Consider the following 20,246-nt stretch of genomic DNA (forward strand, 5'->3'; position numbering starts at 1 on the left):
TGCTGGTAATCACCCACAGCCTGGTATCAGCTCCTCTAATAGCATTAGCCGCATTGTTACATGATTATCCAAGTAGCCAAAATCCTAGCATTGTGACACAGTGAGGTTTTAGGATGGAATTATGATACTGCAAAGTGTTAAGGCAATATTTCATCATAATAATAAATTAAACACAATCAAGTATCGATATCTATGACTCAGTGCTGCTACTTTCTTTTAAATGTAGTTATTGAAATAAACCAGAGGTGTGACAAACAATATGTGGCTGATAAGGGCTGGATAAGAGTTTACATTTCTACTCGCACCTCCAAAAACCAAAACCAAAACTTTATTAGTTAAGTATGTGCACACGCACAAAATCTGACTGTGGTTTTAAGTTGTTCTCAATATACATGCTCAAGTAAATAATAAAATGTGTACGTGTATTTCAAAAATGGCACCAAAAACAGCAAATGAGGTGCAATTATTTATCTGATGTTTTGCACAAATCATCTTGTTTCATTTCTTTGACACTAGCACAGCAGTCAACTTAATTCTGTCTCGTTTAAAGAGACTGAGACTCTATAGTCCACAAAAATCCTGAAACAAGGGAAGCTGCGCCAGGAAAGAGTGCGACTGGCTCACCCTGTTGACATATTTACGAGAAGCACCTTAAGACTTGACAGGAAATGAGATTAAATTAGTTGTTCTAATGGATGTAGTGAAGTGTCATGGAGAAGCATAATTATTTCACGATCTTTGCATCCCTTCCAGAGGGACTGAATCACTAAGTGATGGAGCCACTGTTTTTATTTTTGTAGAGCTTTTGTAGGAGCAGGAGTAAATTTGAAGAATACTATTTATAAGGCTGTGCTCCAGCCATCAAATACAACAACTCTAATTGTAACAGTTGAGAGAAGCAGTACAACATAAAAAATGGTTTAGTTTTTGGATTAAATCTAAATGTTCTCAGTATTTCAAATAGACTGCTCTGCACAGTTTGTTGGAGGGATAATTGTGATCATTCTCAGCGTATTTTACTAGTTTATAGCATCATGATAACTGACAACATTTCCCCAGGATGCACCCACAGGACCAAAGTCCATCAAACCCCCAAAACAATCTCTCATTACCTGAAACTTCAAGTAGCTATGTTCTGGTTTTAGTGTTAAGTTAACAAGCAGGTGGCAAATAACAGGTTAAACCACCAACAGGTTAAAATGTAAAAAAGTACAGGACAAAAAAGATCTAAAATTATCAAATAATTCATGTGCACTTTAGTGGTAGTCTCAGGTTAATGCTAATATTATATAGCATTATATTAGGGCTAATCTTAGCATGTTTACCAGCTCGTGATGCTAAATGTTATGTACTAAACTTCTCTACAACAAACTTTCCAACTAAAGTAGAAGTTTGTTTGCACGCTAACGTTAGCTATTTGCCATGCTAACATGCAGAAATGATAAATGCTGGATGCTAAGTGTGTAAAGTGTTTTAACATGCTAACTGTAGGCTTTTTGACTCGCTAGCGATTTAGCTTTCAGCTCAGTCTAAAAACTCATGAAGCTAATTAAAGTGCAGCTTATTTAAACACCAGAGAGCGTGTGTATGGTTAACAGCTTTAGTTGTTTCAACCTACTATAACCTATGGTCTGCATGTAGATGAATAAAGTTCCAGAGTCTGAAATGTGCTAAAGGGCTGCTGCACCGATTATACATTATTATAAGTTAATTAGGAACTTTGTATGCCTTCCAGCTTAATATCCTAACTTTATTACAGCTATTTACTACTTTGCAATCACCCACACAGCACTTTGGCTCCCTGTCTGCTATCAAATCAAATTCAAAATCTTAGTTAGTTGTTATGGCTTCTTGGTTTCATCTTAATAGGAGCAAATTTCCTGAGAACATCACATCGGCTGAACTTGCACGTTCATGCTTTACAGCTTTGTGTCTTTCATTAGGCTTTCTCTTTCCCACTATGTAATTGTAGGTTCAGTCAGTTTTTCCGCCTGAATGGAGCCACTAATTAGCCATCATTAATTTTATTATTTACACCTGTGCTTTTCTTACAGCGACATGTCAGAAATGTCTTCAGGCTGTACTTTCTGTGTGTTCTGTGTGCATCTGCATCTGCATAAAGACCTTTGGTGCAAGTTAAACCAAACTTTACAGTCACTCCCCCACTAGAGGTACTGAGGGGTGATGTTGTTTGTCCATAGTTCATAAAACAATTTAGTTTTCTGGTGTATAATGAGCGTTGCAGCCTCACAGGGCCAGGACAGCACGCCTGTAGACTTTTCATCTCTTTTCCACTGATGCTGGTGAAGTTATAACAAAAATATGCTTTACCACACGTGTTGAGAACCAGTCGGCTCTAACACATCAGACAGGCCGCTCTCTGCAGGGACTGATTGTGTTGTCTTTCTGGTGCCTGACAGCGGAGAGCCCTGCGGACCGCCTCAGAGAAGCTGAGGAGTCGGACGTCCTTCTCAGCCACCGCCGTGCAGCACTCACCAGGGACACGAGTCAACCGCTACATCGGGCGGCTCATCGAAGCGCGGCAGACCGAGTCCGAGACATCAGACCTCAACTACATCACCCTGTTCTACAGGAGCAGAGACAGGGAGCGCAGGGTGAGGACACACACACATGCACACACACACACACACCGAACATGTGCAGAGAAAGCCAGCAACTTGGATTTATATTTACAAAAGGGTATGAGATGTAACAAATCTATACTTTCCTCATTACACATAAGGTAACATGCGTCGTGACTGCATCTTCTCCTCCCCTCTGCCTTTTTCTCTCACATACACACCCTACACAGTCTGTAATTCTCTTTCTCCCCTTTCTCCCACGCCTGTTGTCTATGATGTCTGTGTAAGTGTGTGTGTGTGTGTGTGTGTGTGTGTGTGTGTGTGTGTGTGAGGAATCCACCCACCCTCTCTGGAGGGGGTGCAGATAATGATTTGGGAACGTCTGAGAGGCACACGTGATATCTTTCTCCTATGTGTGCGTGGGTAGAGCCATAAAGGAGACACAGAACAGGGATGGGTTTGTGTGTGTGTGTGTGTGCAATCATGATATTCAAACTGGTAGCAGAATTAAAACCCTATACACAGTAAAAACTAGTTAATTGTTACTCGTTTTAACTAATTTTAAAAGTCAGGGAAATGCCACCAGCTTGAGCAGAGAAACACGAGGACCCAAATTAGTACAAAGTGTTTATTTTTACTCCCACACATGCACAGTAAAAAGATTCACTTCGTAGGATGCTGATGGAGTTTCTATATAACTGCTCATCAGATCTCTAGAAATTATTCTTTGTTTCTGCATGACATAAGAGAAGTTTTATTTGGTAACATTAGATTGTTTCACATGCAGCTTTTTCAAGACAGCTGAACCTGAATAATCCAGATTAAAGCGATGCCACATATAGAATAACTGCTGAGTGGTGAGATCTGCGACTCCTTGGCTTTAAAATATCCTGACAGCCAACAGATGGATTCATTACCAAGGAGTTTAACAAAGATATTCATGGTTAACGGCAGAGTCGACAGCTATTTTTGTTCTATTGGATGAAAAAAATTTAAATCTCAGGAGGATATATCTTACTAGTCCTAAAGAATAAAATGTTGTAACTAAACAGTGCTTGAGGATAAAAACAACTCATTGAAATCAAATGAGAAATGCAAATGTTCTAGTGCTTCTTATCCAGAAGAGCCGCAGCCTCTCGGTTGACTTGCATGTGTTTACGGGCCGGCGTTGCAGGTCTAATATGGCGGCTATGTTGCTTGTGCTTGCAGAGCTTGTATGAGACAACAAAGCATGATATACATCTGCTAATGCGGCGTCCCCACCATGACCCCCATGCACATTTGCCGAAGCCTGCTGCAGATTTAACTCAAAGCAAATAACGGCCTTACACGATGTCCACGCGTGTGCATTAGGTGTGACAGCAGGACGAGGTTTCCCCACAGAGACGGCTGTTTGACCTTTTCTTACCTCGTCCAAGGTAAACATCTGACAGGATGGATGGATAAAGGCTTCTTATGTTGACATTTTCTCCCTCTTTTGTCTTTTCTTAGTATCACCAGGTGTATGACGACCATTTCATCAGTGCGGTGGTTCTCTCTCTGATCCTCGCTGCCCTGTTTGGCCTTATCTATTTGCTAATGATCCCACAGTATGTACACACACACACACACACACTCACACACACATTTGCAGTTTGCCCATTCGTGTAACCTAATTGGATTTTGCTAAGCTGCAGTGAGACAATTAAACAGGAAGGTGTTTTCACTGAAGTCAGTGGAAAAGTAGGGAAGCCCTTCCCACTCTGGTCTCTCCTGTCCTCTCTCAGGGGGATGCTGGTGCTGCTGCTGCTGGTGCTGTGTGTGTGTTTCCACGTGGCCTGCGTCATGTACCTGCATCTCACCAGCGTTCAGGTAGGACTAACAGATCTCTTTTACACATGACGCCTCCGTCTTGGACGCAGCTGAGCGGGAAAACAGAGCATCAGCTGTGATAGTGGAAAGGAAATAAATACATGATTGCCTACTGTCAACAAAAATGGAGTTTCCTCAGACATAAACGAGTACTGTAGCTTCAACCAGGGGAATAATTAAGATAATTAGTGTTAATTTTCATTGTTGATGAATGAGTTGGCAATTTATTTGACACATTAAACACAAGAAATCATCACATTTGAGTGGCTGGAACTTGTGAATGTTTGGTATTTTTGCTCGATGAATGACTCAAAGGATTAGTCTGTTAGCAATATTGTTTCCAATTAGTTTCTGGAGCTTGACTAATTAACTAATTGGCTGATCATCTTGGCGCTGCATCCAATTCAGGGTTAAAAGCTGTGTAAAATGTAGCATGTAGGACCTTTGAGCCCAGTAAATTCTCACTGTATCTGCGGTGGAGGACTAGCATGCTCAGAAAGTGTTTGTCTGTGAAAACATTTGTAAAAAGAAATATTATTTTCGATGTTTTCATTTAGATAAGAGTGTGCTCGATTGAAAAGTTAGAAATCACTGCAGTCCACTGAACAACAGCTCTTTACTGTTTTAGCATCACTACAAAGTTCTGTGCCTTTTTCATGGGTTTCTATTTGAGTCCCAATGTTTCTGGAGATATAACACACATAGGTCAACAGAGCTCATCTTCTATGGAGGGAGGGAAGTACAACAATGAGAATTAAGGAAGTCAGCCATCGAATCTATAAAGCTATATTGTTTCTGTTGTTACTTTTAGCAAGAGCCTTAACTGTATATATCATATTAAAACTGTAGAGCACTTAGCACGGCGGGTTTTGTTTGATGATTGAGGGAGAGCCAGACATTGGGCAGCTGGGAGAAGAGGAAGAAGAGAGCCAGGCAGCAGAGCAGGATGGTGAAAGCTCAGAGGAGAACACATGAGCTGAGGAAGAAATTATGGCTCCCCTCAGCACCATTTTAGTCATTTACCACAGATTCAAGGGGGGGTAAACGGAGATTATTGTCTCTCTGTCTCTCACACACACACACACATGTGTCTCTATCTTAGTGGGGACATAAACTCACTGCATGATGTACCTGTAGAGCACTAACTTACCATTATCATTACCAAACTGATGCCTTGTAATGTGCTTTTTGTGGAAAAGATTGACCGTGTGTCCACTACAAGGGGCGTGATATAAAAAATAAATGACATTTATTAGAAAAAAACCCACCTGTGACATGTTTCTTACCTCCCTATTACTTAAATTAGGTGGAAAAACAAAGTTTTGTTCTCCTTCAGCACACTTTTAATGTATTTTTTTTCCCGGTAATTGCACAGCTGCAGATGCAGGTCAGGTTAGCGTCACTGTGTCGACTTGTGTTCGCTCTGACATCACGTTCGTACCCTCTAGATGACATTGTGGTATCGAGCTACACTGAGCTGTCATCACATCCTGTAAGCGTCTCTTCTAATAGGCCTGCACATAATGAGCCGCGCCACAAAATGCCCTCATTTCATTTCCACTCCGGGCTAATGATGTGTCCAAAATGCTATTGAGGTAGATAAACAGGTGCTTCATTTACTAACCCCTTCGATTTTCCCCACCTTCCCTTATCTCCCCTCTGGGTTTAGTGCCAACCGGGATGCCTCACCATCCAGATCCGAACAGTGCTGTGTGTCCTCCTCGCTCTGCTCACCTACTCTGTTACTCAGGCCTGTGTGGTAAGAGTGTCTTCACTTGTTTTATGTGTATAATAATTACTACTAAATCCAAGATTGTTTGTTAAGAATGATGACATACAAAATCAATTTAGAGAAGAGAAAAAACAAAAAAAATAAGCTTAAAGTAGGTGTGTGAGTGTTATATAGATATACACAACATAGATTATGATGTTATGTTGATTATTTTAACCACCTTTTGATCCCATATTTGCAGTCCTGGGATATTTCTGCAGAGATCCTGTTCACTGGAGTAATTTGTTAAATAATAATAAAGAGTTCTCACTAACTCATCAGCTCAGTGGCCAAGTAATACCCTATATTTTATACAAAATAAAGGAGGTTTTAAACTTATTGTCCCCTTATGCCAGTGCCTCTTGTAGTGCTGCACTTTAACTCAAACTGAACCTTAAACATGACCACACAAAATGTTTGGAGACTTTTCATTTCTATCTATAACAACAGCATAGTTTATAAAAACACTGCTCTCCTAGCGGGGCCCAACAAATCCTAGATTACATACTGTACAGCAGTCTTGCACCACTGAGGATTATATACTGTATGGTCAGTGTCTGTAATCTATTTCCATTCTATTCTATCTATTTCTAATCCAGCCAAAGCCACAAACCACTCTGGGTCCATCCTAAACTGTTGTGATAACTCAGACGGGAGAGAAATGACAAACAGACTTGATGTTAAAGGAGTCAAATGCATGTCTGCACCATTATAGTGGATCAGAAACTGTCATGTAAACTTTATATCGTCAGGATAACACTAACACAGGGCTGTCATTGTGCACATGAACATGTTATAGTGTTAAAAAGAATCTATCAGTGGTTGATAAAAGCCAAGTAGCTTAAAGGCCTGTGTGAAAATCATGTTAATAGAATAATAAAGTCGATAAAGCAGAAAAAGGCGCTTGAGCTCGATGAGTTAGAAACGGTGTCTCTGCAGCACACGAGCTGGCAGAGTAACGGATCACAGCCGAGCAGATGGTGCTGCACAGTCTCAGAAGAATAAAACATTTATTGTTCAAGTGTAAAATACCCATTAGAATATTTTAAACAGTAATTGGTGGTTAGTGTGTGTGTGTGTGACGACTGTAAGTGTTAAATACAGTAAAGAAAAGGTGTAGTGCAGCAGCAGTGATGTAGTGAAGGGGCTGCCCTGCTGGCGACAGCCTTTGATAACGTTCATCACTGATTGATCTGCCATTTTGTGTGGTTTTTGTTCTAATTAAACATCCCCTCAGGATGATTACTCCGCTAGTTGTTGCAGCCTTAAGCCTTCGCAGTTTTATTTGTGAAACAGATGAAATCCGCCTCTGCAGAAAGAACTACAAACAGCTTTATGCAACGCACTACATTTTCATCCACGACATCCCTTCCTCCAGGTGGGATGTGTTCCTTGGGGGAGAGTTGGGGCGAACTCCAGCGGCCTCATGGAGGACGCCCTCGGGGTGGGACTCGCCAACATCACATCAGCGGACAGAGTTTGTCCCAACATGGCGTACGGCCTGCTGTCCTGCGTGGCCGGCACCCTCACTGTTGTCCCCTACCTCCGGGTCTCCTCGCTCCCCAAGATCCTCCTGCTGCTCCTCCTCTCTGTCACCTACACCGTCGTCATGGAGACCAGCGGGTATCGCCAAGCTGTGGGGTGAGACTGAGCTGCACATGACGTGGAGCTAAATATGGAAAACTGTGTGTTTCTCAATTCACATTTCTGCTTTTCCTCTTTTAGGGATTCTTGTTTTTGTTTTTTTTGCAGTTTTAACAAAGTTAATAGAATATAAAGAACCAAACAACCCATTTTGTTTCTGTCTTTCAGAGGAGGGTTTCTCCACACGCGGGGGTATGATCCTGTGTTGGCTGTCTTGCTGTTTTCTAGTGCTCTGGCTCTGCATTCAAGACAGCTGGACCTGAAGCTGCGGCTCGACTATCTCTGGGCTACTCAGGTGCGTCTGTCTGTGTAAACTTCCCCTGCACCAATTCAGACCTTGTGTGTACATTTAGGCACGAGTATACAGGTGGTGTGCTTATTATCATCAATGTCATATGTGTACTAAAGCATGTACACAAGAATATTAAATATTTAAGATCTGACTGTGTCAAATTGTGCATTATTTGTGTTGGTTTCAGTCATTTATCTTAGATTTATATATTTTTTTAAAAGGTTTTAAAAGGAAAAAGGTTGAAATATTCGTACTCATGTGGTGGATATTTAAAGCAAACATTTTAGGAGTCAGTTTCAGGCAGCTTATGCTTGACGTGATGCATTTTTTCAGTGTGTGTTTGAACTATATGTTTGTGTGTTTGCATGCACAGCCTCGTCTAGTCTCAGTGGATCATGAAAGTGTGTGTGTTTCTATTTTAAGAATGACAGTGAGCGTTTGTCTTGTTTGCAAATCATTATCTCCCTCTAGTGATAAGGATAAGCTATTACATCCCTCTTTGAGCTTTGAGCTACAATAAAATGTTCATTGCAAACAGACAACAGTCGCATCACCCTGTAAGACTCACCTCTCCCTCTGCACTTCCAGGCGGAGGAGGAGAGAGGCGACATGGAGAAGGTGAAGCTGGACAACAAGAGGATCCTGTTCAACCTGCTGCCGGCTCACGTGGCTCAACACTTCCTCATGTCAAACCCCAGGAACATGGTGAGCACCTGCACACATATTCAGGCTCAGCCAACAAGGATCGTCAGAATAAAGAGACGCCCCCCAGTGTGCATGATTTTCAGGTCAACAGACATCTTCCGGAAAACTGGACCAGAGTTGATTGAAAAGTGGCTGATCTTGTTTTGCTTGTGAAGCAAGAACATGTTCAGTGAGGATCCTTTGTCACGGGTTGGATGTCTGAGTGGGAAACAGTTCTGACTTTTACAAGCCCAGACAGGTAAAAGTAACCAGTATGCACAAGGAAACGTCTAATCGGTCCGATTTTTCCAATCCTACTCCGAGGAGCCACGGCCCTGGGTGTTTTAGACGGTCCGTTGCTCCAACACACCTGATTTAAATGATCGGCTCGTCATCGAGCTCTGCAGAAGCCTGATAATCACCCACTCATTGGAATCAGGTGTGTTGGAGCAGGGAAACGTCCAACACATGCAGGATTGGGATGCACTAACCTACCTACTGTTTAATTTAAATGACTGTATTTCAAATTGGTGCTAGTGGCCTCAACAGCTGCATGCAGTTTAGTTGTCTCTGAGAAAAATATAATAAACTCGCTGTTAATTTCCCATAGTTACTTTATTTTAAATGAAGGAAAACATTCAACACTGACAACAAAGAAATATCATTGCAATTTTATAATATTTTATCCTACTGACTATAGAAATTATTATATAGAATTATGATAATTATAAATTGTCCAGCTCTTTAACAATATATTATAAGAATATTATTCAGGGCCTGATACAGAGGCCAGCGCTCCAGATTTTTTATATTTCAGTTCTTATAGCATCTCCAACTGCTGAAATAATATAATACATCTCCTGCTGCCATAATAAGAAATATTAGGCATGATTATTAACAGTTATGTCATTTATTCCCATTATTTTAATACACAGGAAACTGGATTTGGTGAAATAACCTTCTTAATTAACTGAGATACTAAGACCTCAGATTTCTGGTCAGATTGAGTCCGTCTGGATCTCAGAGGTGATAAAGTTCTGTAAACAGCAATGAAATGCATGATACTGTATCAGTAAGAGAGAGATGGCTGTTATAAGGACGAGCTGTGCAGATTTCAGTCTCATTACTGCTGCTCTTTAAGCCATCTTCTACTGCCAGTGTGCACCGTTGTGAAACTAGAGGCCCAGATGTCTGAAAGTGTGTCGACCAAGGCATCAACAAGCTTAATCACCAAACTATTGCTTGTTGCCTGGTGTGAAATCTAATCTCATCATCTCAAGAACTTTTTCTTAAGCTGCAAACTTGGTCTTTAGGCGAGGAGGAGTGGAAGTGGATAGTTTGATGTATTGCAAAGACATTTCCTAAAAGCCCTCGAAGTGTTGGGGTCCTAATGTGGAAATGTGTCCCAGCTGTTTGGGACAATGGCAGCGCTTCCCTGACCATGTGTTGTGGTGTTAAAGTGGAAGTGTGAGCTGACAGCCGTGTGTGTCTGTATCCACTGATTGATGAACATCCCCTCCACTGATCTCTGTTCCTTCCTCTGCCCCCCCCCCCCCCCCCACCCCACACCGCCCCACTTCTCTCAGGAAGTGATGAAAACATACATCCTCTCAGGAAATACAAAGCCTCAGGAGGACAAGCTTGGTTTGTAAACACTAAAGCTATGCACAGATTCTTTATAGTGTGGACACTCCTGTAGGTGCTGTCCAGATTTAGTCTGTGAAGATTACACCTGGACGGAAACATTAAGTACAGAGCTGATGTCCATAAACAGTGAAAACTGTGCCATACTTCCTCTCAGGGGACATTTTCAAACTAATATCATGGAAAACAAAGTGAAAACAAATTCATTTTCTTTTTATATGTATATTTTAGCCATCATTATTTTTTCTTTTAACAACACACAAAAAAAAATGTTGGAGGATCCAAGCACAATGCAGTAAAATACAGCAGAATACAGTTAGCTTCCAGGTTGACACCTCTCCCTCCTAATATGTTCAATAAAAGCCCCCCAGATCTTAAACTTAAAATCTTCTTCAAGGTATATAAAAGAATGAATTATGTCATGTAACCATTTTTCAAAGGAAGGAGATGAAGATGCTATGACACACCATGCCAGACATGAGGGCTTGTTGTAATGATGATGAAGGAGGAGAAAAAGAGAAGCTGGAGCGCAGAGAGACTGTCAGGAATCATCAGCTTACTGTATATGTCACTGTAGACATGTAAAATGTCGCCCCAATAACTAGGAAATTCACATTTTAATGTTAAAATCTAGAATTAGCATTAGTTTTGTGAAGAATCTTTATTAAACAGAACATAAGCAGGAAAATGTGACAACCCCTCCCCTACCTTTTACTTTAATGTTTCCCTCTTCACCTCTGTCCTCTATATTATTGTAAATATATTCTACAATCTGCTTTTACCTTTGCAAAACAGATACAAAAGCAAAACATGTTCATCTGGTGTCGTTTGATGGTGTGTAATAAGTTAAAATTGTAATTTGTGGTACAAAATATTCAGTGCTTATCTTTTTTGCAACCCATAATTCAGCTTGTTCAGCATATTGAGGGTCTTTGACTGACATGTAAAATGTGCACCTTCAGACTTCAGCTAATATGAGTCCTACATTTCCCATAATGCACCATGATGGCTTCTTTTCATCACACCTTTTCTGCCCGGTAAATGTCCGTGACTTTCCTTCTGTTAAAAATGTAAAGTCTGCAATCTCAGGCTGAAATAACCCTGATGAGTGTTGGAGGTCTTCAATCAGAATAACAGCATTATTACATCTTTTACTTTTTTATCAGCGAACTTCTGATGAGATTAAAAAGAAAAAAAAGAAAGTGTCTCCTCTGTAGGAGCTCATATAGCTTGTGACTTTGTGTCCTACATGTTTATTACTAGTTAAAGAATTATAAAAACACACAAAAGAGCAACACTTGTGCTCTGGGAGACACTGTCCTTTATTACTATGAACATGGTCATTGTAGTTTGAGCAGGACTGCAGATGTTACTGAGCGTGCTCTCAGTCTTTGCACACTGTTTTACATGATAATCATCATACAGGAATGTGTCACCGATGCAACAATGTGGCTTTTTTAACATTTCTTGTGGCAGTAGTGCTGCACGGCACAGAGGCCACACAGACCGTAGAGGTTATTAGGTTAAATTCATTGTTGGCTTTGGTCTTGTCATGGGATTTGTTAATAATAACAAAAAAGATAAAGTAACGCCGGCTTTCTCCTTTAACAATCAGCGGGCTGTGCATCAGACGGTGCAGCGATCGTCTGAGGCTGAGACTAGTAAACACTGGGAGCAGGAAGTCAGGAAGTATGTTTCCGGCACACTGGTGACCCCACGGAGCTACAGTGTATAGAAAGGCTTCCTCTCCTTCCTCTGGGCTAAAGTTCACCCATACACTGTGTTCACAACACAGCGCAGTGGGGCTCTGCTGCCTGGAATTCAAAGTTTCACTGCTCTAACACAATGATTGAAAACTCAGTTTTATTGATTTGGAAACTACAGTGGCTACCTGCAGGCGTACTTATACTGGTTCTGTTAGCCTTTCATACTCATATTTGTTGCTGAGATTTGTGTGTAAATTGGAACAAAAAAGGTCCCAGTAGTTTTTTATATTTCTCTATCACTTGGCCCCTGATCAGTCAGTGAAAATTAAATGTAAAAATGACAAATCCTACTAAAATTATGACACATATTACAATCATAACACCTGTCATGATAATCACAATATGATTTTGCATATCGTTTAGCCATAATTAACCCACAGCAATAGAAAAATAATGAAATACCGTACATGTGATTTTTTAAAATGCTGTGAGCACCAGTAGATTAATCCTGCATTAGAAGAAATTTTTTTTATTTGTAACAAAAAAAAGTACAATTAAAGTTCCTCTTACCAGCTTTTTGTAGCTTTCTGCTACATCTCATGCTCTTCTTCAGCAAATGGAGGTATCATCTCATCACCTACAGTAAGAAGGTCGTGGTCCCCACATAGACGACCACTTACAGGCCATGTGATTACACTTACAGACTGTGAGATGTGGTTTGAAAAGCTCCAAAAAACTTTATTTGTGCATTGCCTTTCAAAACCAGAGTTAAGTTTTGGGGTTCAAGTATCGTGCTAAAATAAAGATTTTGGTGAACTGACCCTTTAATGCCTTGTGATTAACCCTGGTCTTTGAATACAGTAACAGATGGATCAGGCCAGTTTTAACTCCACTTGTCTCCCCTCCAGGACCTTTACTACCAGTCCTACGCTCAGGTCGGAGTGTTGTTCGCCTCCATCGCCAACTTCAACGACTTCTACATCGAGCTGGACGGGAACAACATGGGCGTCGAGTGTCTCAGGCTGCTCAATGAGATCATCGCTGACTTTGATGAGGTGAGTGGACGCTTTGTTCCGTCATAAATCAGCAGTTTCTCCCTGCAGGTTTCATGCCTGCACGCTCTGCCTTTGGAGAATTTGGAGGCTCTGTTGCAATACGGCCTCTATAATGTAATTTTGAAAGATGACATTATGGCCACGACTGAGGGTTTAAAAAATACTGTTTATTGATGCAATATAATAAGCAATGGTTGCGGTTGGGAGAGTTCTTCAAAATAAGGAATTACTTACAGATGACTTCTGGCTTACTTGAATCTATAATCAGCAGCATAGAGCATTAATTTACCCAAACATGCTAAAATAGTTTTAAATTGGACTTGGACTTGTTTGCCAGCACAACCTATAATATATATGAACTTAAACTGACAATTTACTCCAATTTGATTTGAAATTTGTAATAGTAGTAATGCTTTCCTGCTGTTTTTATCCCTTTTTCTTCCTTTCTTCCCCCTCCAGCTGATGGACAAAGAGTGCTACAGGGATATTGAGAAAATCAAGACAATTGGCAGCACATACATGGCTGCAGTAGGGCTGGTTCCTACAACTGCCTCCAAGGTACACATGCAGGAGCTATATTTAGATCTCGTATGAGTTTTTGTGTGCGCTTTCAGGGTATTAGCATGTTTTGAAACTGCATTTTTGAGAGGCCTAGTATTTCCAGGTAGTCATTATCTTGGTGTTGATGTTTAAAACGCCGCCACGTTTCAATCCACAAATCCTCTACGAGGGATTACTGGACTCTGTGGCGTCAGCATATTCCGCATTTATAAAGTTTCTTTAAATCCGGCAAAGCAAACAAACAAAAGAGACTTTTCTGCTAAACTTTGAAACCTTAGCAGTCAGTCGTAGAGGCGGTTTGACTTTGAGGGAAACCCTGGTGCATGCTTTTGTTGCGGTCGTAGGTATTAACGCGTGGAATCACTTGCTAATTTGGATGCGAGCACGCTTGTTTGTGTGTCTGGGTTGTTTATTTGTTTGATTTGTGTCTTTTTTTCTTATTCACAGGCGAAGAAGTCCATCACCTCACATTTATGCACAGTGTCAGACTTTGCCATCGACATGTTTGACGTCCTGGACGCCATCAACTACCAGTCTTACAACGACTTTGTCCTGAGAGTAGGTGAGTCAAAGACACATACGTTGGCACACACACACACACACTGGTCTATATAAACACTGGTGTTGGAGTTTCTGACCTATTGCACTGGACGCCATCGACGCTCAATGCCGGTAAGTTTGGGAGGAAATGCATCACAGAAAGAGCGTCCCCTCCAGGAAGCTCGTCACAGCGAGACCTGAAGTTCTGGGTTCCATTGTGTTGGGTATCCTGTGGGGAGCCTGCAACAGGAGCCCTTGTTTAATCCCCGTGTAGCCTGGTGTATACAGTGCCATCCTGTCTGCAGACTGTGGGGCTCCATGTGTAAAAAACTGCATATGTTTGTGTGTTTGGCTGAACCCTCTTTGCAGAAACGTAACTTTTGGTAATTTGCGTAATGCTGGGTTTCCAGAAAGTGCAGAAAAACAAAGTTTGGCCTGGCTTTATTCGGCCTACGTGTGCCATGTTGGAGTTCAACCTCTAAAACCCCCAAAACTGTAAATCCCCAGAACAGTTAGTAAACTAAGTTTGTATTGTATTTATTTTGCAATCCTAAAGACGTGCATTGAATGAGAGCTGCAGCCATGGAAGTAGGAATGGGTAGATCAGTCCTTGTATTTTCAGTATTACTGCAGATAGGATCAGTCTCACTCGATGTCTATGTTCTGGGAGATTCAGAGATTCTACACGATTACACATATTCCTAATCTACCATTTAAAAGGTCCTTTGTTTTAGCATGTATGTGATTTAATAAAAGATAGAAAGGGAACAGATGCAGCTGTCACTGATATCTGCATTTACTAAACTCCCAATGTAAGGCTATGAATGAACACCATCCTGGCAGTCTAAAATAAAAAGTCTAAATAAACATGTAGCTCAATATTTCTGTTTGTAATGACAAAAGATTATTTTGATTATCAAAAACGGATGCGTTTATTGTCGTCTGAGTCCTTGAGACTTGAAACACAGACTGAAGTCACAAAAATGAGGAGTTGAGGCTTTACTAAGTCGATTTATCGAAAGGTTATGCAAAACAGTCCTGACAGCTTTGAAAGGGAAGCGGCCAAATATCATTAAATCATTAAACCTGTCAGCGTTGTCAGAGCTGCCTTCAAGAAGACGAGACCTAACTTGTGGCTCAAAAGACGTGATCGATGACTTCTCGCAGAACAACCTCTGAGGTTCAGGGGCACCAAATACAGGTGACAACCAGCTGACACCTGTGTGTGCACTGATTGTGTTCATTCCAGGTATCAACGTGGGACCGGTGGTGGCAGGAGTGATTGGAGCGAGAAGACCTCAGTACGACATCTGGGGAAACACCGTGAATGTGGCCAGCAGGATGGACAGCACCGGAGTCCAAGGAAAGATACAGGTACAGTACAGGTGCTGCAACTACTGCAGACTTTATTTAAACAGGTAAAAGTCCCATTGAGATTAGAATCTGATTCAAGAGAGACAACCAGCATTATGTCAATAAAGGCAAGACAAAATAAGGAATAGTCCTTCTGTACAGTGTGCCGTTACGTGTTTTCTCCCAGTTGTGATTACCAGAAGCATCATCCTCGTCTGTTTGTCCTCCAGGTGACAGAGGACGTTTACCGTCTCATCACAGACCACTACGACTTTGTTTGCCGCGGTCAGGTCAGCGTGAAGGGCAAAGGCCAGATGCTCACATACTTCCTGGAGGGTCGCAGGCAAAGCAGCAGGCCGTCTCAGATCCAGCAGCAGCCTGGCAACAGCGAGCGCCGCTCGAGCGCCTTCACTCGAGGCAGCGTGTGCACCAGGCTGAGCCCCGCCCCCACGGTGACCACCTACTCCACCATCAGGACCCAGAGCCCGAGCACGGCCAAACCCACCACCTCCACCAGCACCACCAGGTACCTGCCCTCTGTCCCCACGGCAATGGTGTGACGGATGCTGTCTCCATGGTGACCGTGGAAAACAAGAAAATGAGTGGAGGAGGGGGAAATAGCAGGGATGGCGACAAGATAGCAGGAGCAGAGAGAGTTTACAAAAAGAGGGGAGAGTAGAGCCGCTCTCTTCTTCTACTGTAGGATGCAGAGAAGCTGAAACAGTGATCGTCCAATGGGAGGCCTGGACTCGGGTCCGGGCTGATCACGGGGCTCTCGGACTCTCCTTCCATCTTCGAGCCCTGTTTGTTGTGATGAACGGGATACAGGATGCTTTAGCCACGTTGCTCTGTAATCAATCAAAGGCCAAGGGGTGTCGCCACGATACAGAACTGTATCCACAACTATAAGAAACTAAATCAGCATCAAAGTAAAAATTGATAGTGTAGCACACAAGCCTCTCACAACAACCACAGGTGAAAATTCCTTTAACAACTTTAGCTGACCCTTTTCTCTCAGTGTAAAACCAAATCAGTGCTGTTGCCTTAGCGACCACTCCTCACTACGAGCTTCTTGCCATTTTTTTTGTTGCCTTTTATTGATTTATCGGACACCAATTCAGATGAATTAATGACACGGACGTCCAGCAGAAACATCTTTTTAAAGTGGATGAAGCCAAATGTTTAATTGTGAACGGCGGTTAATGAAATGAACTCGCAGAAACATGACAGGGCATCGCCTTCAATCATTTCCGGGTCGGTGACACCGCGCGTTTATGCCCCCCCCCCTTTCACTTTAACCCTCCGACGGCACATGAGGTAAACTCTTGATTCCCTGAGCCGAGCTGCTCAGTGTCTTTAAGTGCATGATGCCACTGCTGCATTTCAGTCATGTTTGCTGTCTGTCTCCCTGTGATGCTTGACTTCCAGATTCTTCCTCGTCAAAGTGTAGCAATAAAGCGGTTTGTCCCTTATCTCTCAGCCTACTCACCCTTGCATGCTGTAGCCAGCTGGATCCTATTTTGACCTGATAGTGTATGTAGCCAATAGAGTGTGCATAGCTAGCCACACCAGTCTGTATCTCTGTGGAGTTGAAGCATGACTTAGAAAACTTATTTTCTGTATTGTGCGAGTGTGATTCCTTCCTCATGGGATTATATTTAAAAAAGAAAACCTTTTTTTCTGCGTGCTTGTTTATTATTAAGAAATATTTTCTATCGTCAAAATATTCTGTTCTACTATTTTTATGAACTAAAAGCTGCTTTGGTAGAGAGAAGAAAACTTCTGTTCATGAGGAGACACACAAACCTCCGTGTCTGGCTTCCTCATACAAATCCAGATGATTTATTTTATGGTATAGCATGCTACTCACAGTATGGCTTACCACAGCCATTAACTCTCCTCTAATCTGTCCTAGCATGCACTGCCTGCAAGCCTGTGGCTCTTACATGCATGTTTTGATGAAACATTAATACAGGCCGAGCAGCGGACTCACAGTGACTCTGTTTTAATGTAGTCCTCATGCATGCGCTAAAGGTAGCGGTCCTCTTGAATGTAAGGTGCTTTTTTGACCCGTGTCTTCTTCATGAGTTTGGTGTGCGAACCTTTTCAAGGAGGTTTTTCAGGACGGTTTGACATCAGGCCGGGGGCTCCTCCTCCTCCCCGCTCCTGCTGTAGTCAACAGGTAGCTGGTTTTCAAATGTGCCAACCTATTTTCATAAACATATCAAACTTTTCTTGTCGAGCTGTAGCACAACTGAATGTGTGGCTACAGTTATTGTGGATTTCCTTTTGTTGAATGCCTGTATTTTTACTGTTTGAGCTGTTCCTTAACAGTTTTGTAACTCAAAACGATGGCAAGTGTTGATTTTGGAGAGATTTATTTGGACACCATAACCTGACTGAAATGATAACGTTGTACTTCTTATTATCATATTTCAAATAGATTTTAAAGTCTATATAGTAGCTCGAATGCTTACTTTAAGTTTCTAAGAGATTAAAAATGAGGATTTTTATACACTTGCTTTAAACAGTTGATGGAAAGTTGACAGAAAGGAGTTATGTATAATATTTTTCCTGTAAATTGGATATTTTCATACTGTATAATACGGGTTTCAATTGTTATATGTAGGTATTACTAGCTATTATTGTACATTGTAGAGTCTTTTTCAGAGATATATTATGAATGATCCGATATTTGTCAAGTTCTTTTGTTGAAGATGTATTTATTGAGATGTTTTATGTGAATGTAAATTTTGTTAAAGATGATATTTTATACTAAGTGTTTGCACTGCGATGATATTGACGTATTATGATTATAAAAATAAAGCCAGTGGGGACATGTCTCCTGGAGTAACAGCGCTCTTCCTGTGCTCATTTTCAACAACACACACACACACACACACACACACACACACACACACAGTGCATATGGAGAGGCCATCAGACTCAGCTGAACTTATGTAACAGTAGAAAAACAGAGTGGCTGATGTAAGAAGCAACATCAGGGTCAATGTCAGCCTCATTCAAACAGTGTTGTTTAGAAAGAGCCTCATGCTGATGTCATGAACCCGTCTGCTACCAGAAAAACATGACGTGTAGAGTTTGTGTACGTGTAGAGAGCAGAGACTGTGGCAAATGTGTGGATAACAAAGACCCAGGTCTGGTCATCAGTGCCCATAAAGTCTGTGTTGAAGAAACTCCTATTTCATTTAATCATTTAGTCTTGATAATAATATCCTTTATGAGCACAGCAAAGCTAAATGAACGGTTTGATAGTAGAAAAAAAAAGATCTTCAGTAGAGATTTAAGGGAAGTCACTGCTTTTATTAATTAATGTAGTCTAGAAGATAAAACAGTTAAAAAACCTTAACCAGGCATGTTTTATCTACCGTGTGGCCATCCAAGAGGGCAGCAGAGATGGACAATCTCTACTATGACTGGAAACCTCTACTAGAGCTGACAGTTTAAACAACTCTTGACCAAACAACACAAGTTTGTGATGAAGGGCTCTAACAGGTTTGACAATGAAATGAATTGTTCCCTTTAAAGTAAGTCAGCAGGCTGTCTGACATTTAAAAGCAGGTAAAGCACAGGTGCAATCAGTAACCTTAATCATGGCTGCAGTGGCTCTCTGGCTGAACTACAGACTGAACCTTAATTAATGTAACTAATTACACCTGTGGACCTCCTGCTCAGGTCTCAGAGACTAAAGTTAGTGTGTGTGTGTGTGTGTGTGGGACAGCAGCTTGGAAAATCACTGTAACTGCACAGAGACATTTTTGTGAGCAGTATTTTAGACAGTAATGTTTGTTGTTCGCAGGATAATTTGCAGGATAATTCCCTGAGCAAAGAAAGGGCATAAATTATTTGACAACTTTGCAGCAGTCGGGCAGCCCTCAAAGCTAATGAGAGTCAGCAGGCTGGACATTAGAACATAGTATTCGTCTTGACAAAGGCCTACAGCGCCGATATATAGAATTAAAGATGGTACATAAAGGCTCACTTGCTCGCTACTGGAGTTCTGCCCAGCATCATTTCACAATGTAGACTGACTTTTATTTTCCTCCTGATCGTGTTTGTATTTTTAGCTTTCTTCCCTCAATAAACTTTATGAATGCCTGGAATGGGTGGGTGTCCTCTGAGGCTCACAATAACATAAACATTGTGTGAGCACCTGATTTGAACCTGATGTTGTCAGTCGAAGCGTCAGACTTTTTTTTCCCCTCCTAAATGTAATGAAAATAGGGAGAAGGGTGATCGAGGAAAAAGGAATAAAATGTAAGACCTCATAATAACCAGTGATACGTCTGGGACCAGACCAAACGTAGTCCTGAACTAGCCAGTGAAATTATTCTTTCTAACGACAAGTATATAACACGGACTAATGGAACACAACTAGTTTGCAAAACCAGTGCCCAGGTCAGGCTTTTCACAAGAAAATAAATAGAAATAAACGAGGAGCACCAGATTCTTCACGACTACGTGACGGATCTTTAAAAACGAGGAAGCTCATCAATCATCAGTCCCAGTTCCTAAACAACTTAAGCTCATGCAACTAAAACT

The 20,246-nt window shown here is 41.5% G+C and overlaps 1 protein-coding gene across 1 annotated transcript in view; it reads left to right on the forward strand.

Annotated features, from left to right (window-relative positions):
* Window positions 1–16,243, forward strand: part of LOC139202980 (adenylate cyclase type 1-like) — a 38,194-nt gene extending 21,951 nt beyond the window's left edge. The window contains exons 9-20 of the mRNA XM_070832603.1: window positions 2,421–2,615; window positions 4,074–4,171; window positions 4,349–4,433; window positions 6,103–6,192; window positions 7,583–7,845; window positions 8,017–8,143; window positions 8,729–8,845; window positions 13,083–13,229; window positions 13,689–13,787; window positions 14,238–14,352; window positions 15,580–15,704; window positions 15,914–16,243. Coding sequence (XP_070688704.1) covers window positions 2,421–2,615; window positions 4,074–4,171; window positions 4,349–4,433; window positions 6,103–6,192; window positions 7,583–7,845; window positions 8,017–8,143; window positions 8,729–8,845; window positions 13,083–13,229; window positions 13,689–13,787; window positions 14,238–14,352; window positions 15,580–15,704; window positions 15,914–16,243 — 1,791 coding nt within the window. The remainder of the gene's footprint in view (window positions 1–2,420; window positions 2,616–4,073; window positions 4,172–4,348; window positions 4,434–6,102; window positions 6,193–7,582; window positions 7,846–8,016; window positions 8,144–8,728; window positions 8,846–13,082; window positions 13,230–13,688; window positions 13,788–14,237; window positions 14,353–15,579; window positions 15,705–15,913) is intronic.
* The last annotated feature ends 4,003 nt before the right edge of the window (window positions 16,244–20,246 follow it).

The sequence above is a fragment of the Pempheris klunzingeri genome, chromosome 6 (genome assembly GCF_042242105.1).
Source record: "Pempheris klunzingeri isolate RE-2024b chromosome 6, fPemKlu1.hap1, whole genome shotgun sequence".
Taxonomy (NCBI): domain Eukaryota; kingdom Metazoa; phylum Chordata; class Actinopteri; order Acropomatiformes; family Pempheridae; genus Pempheris; species Pempheris klunzingeri.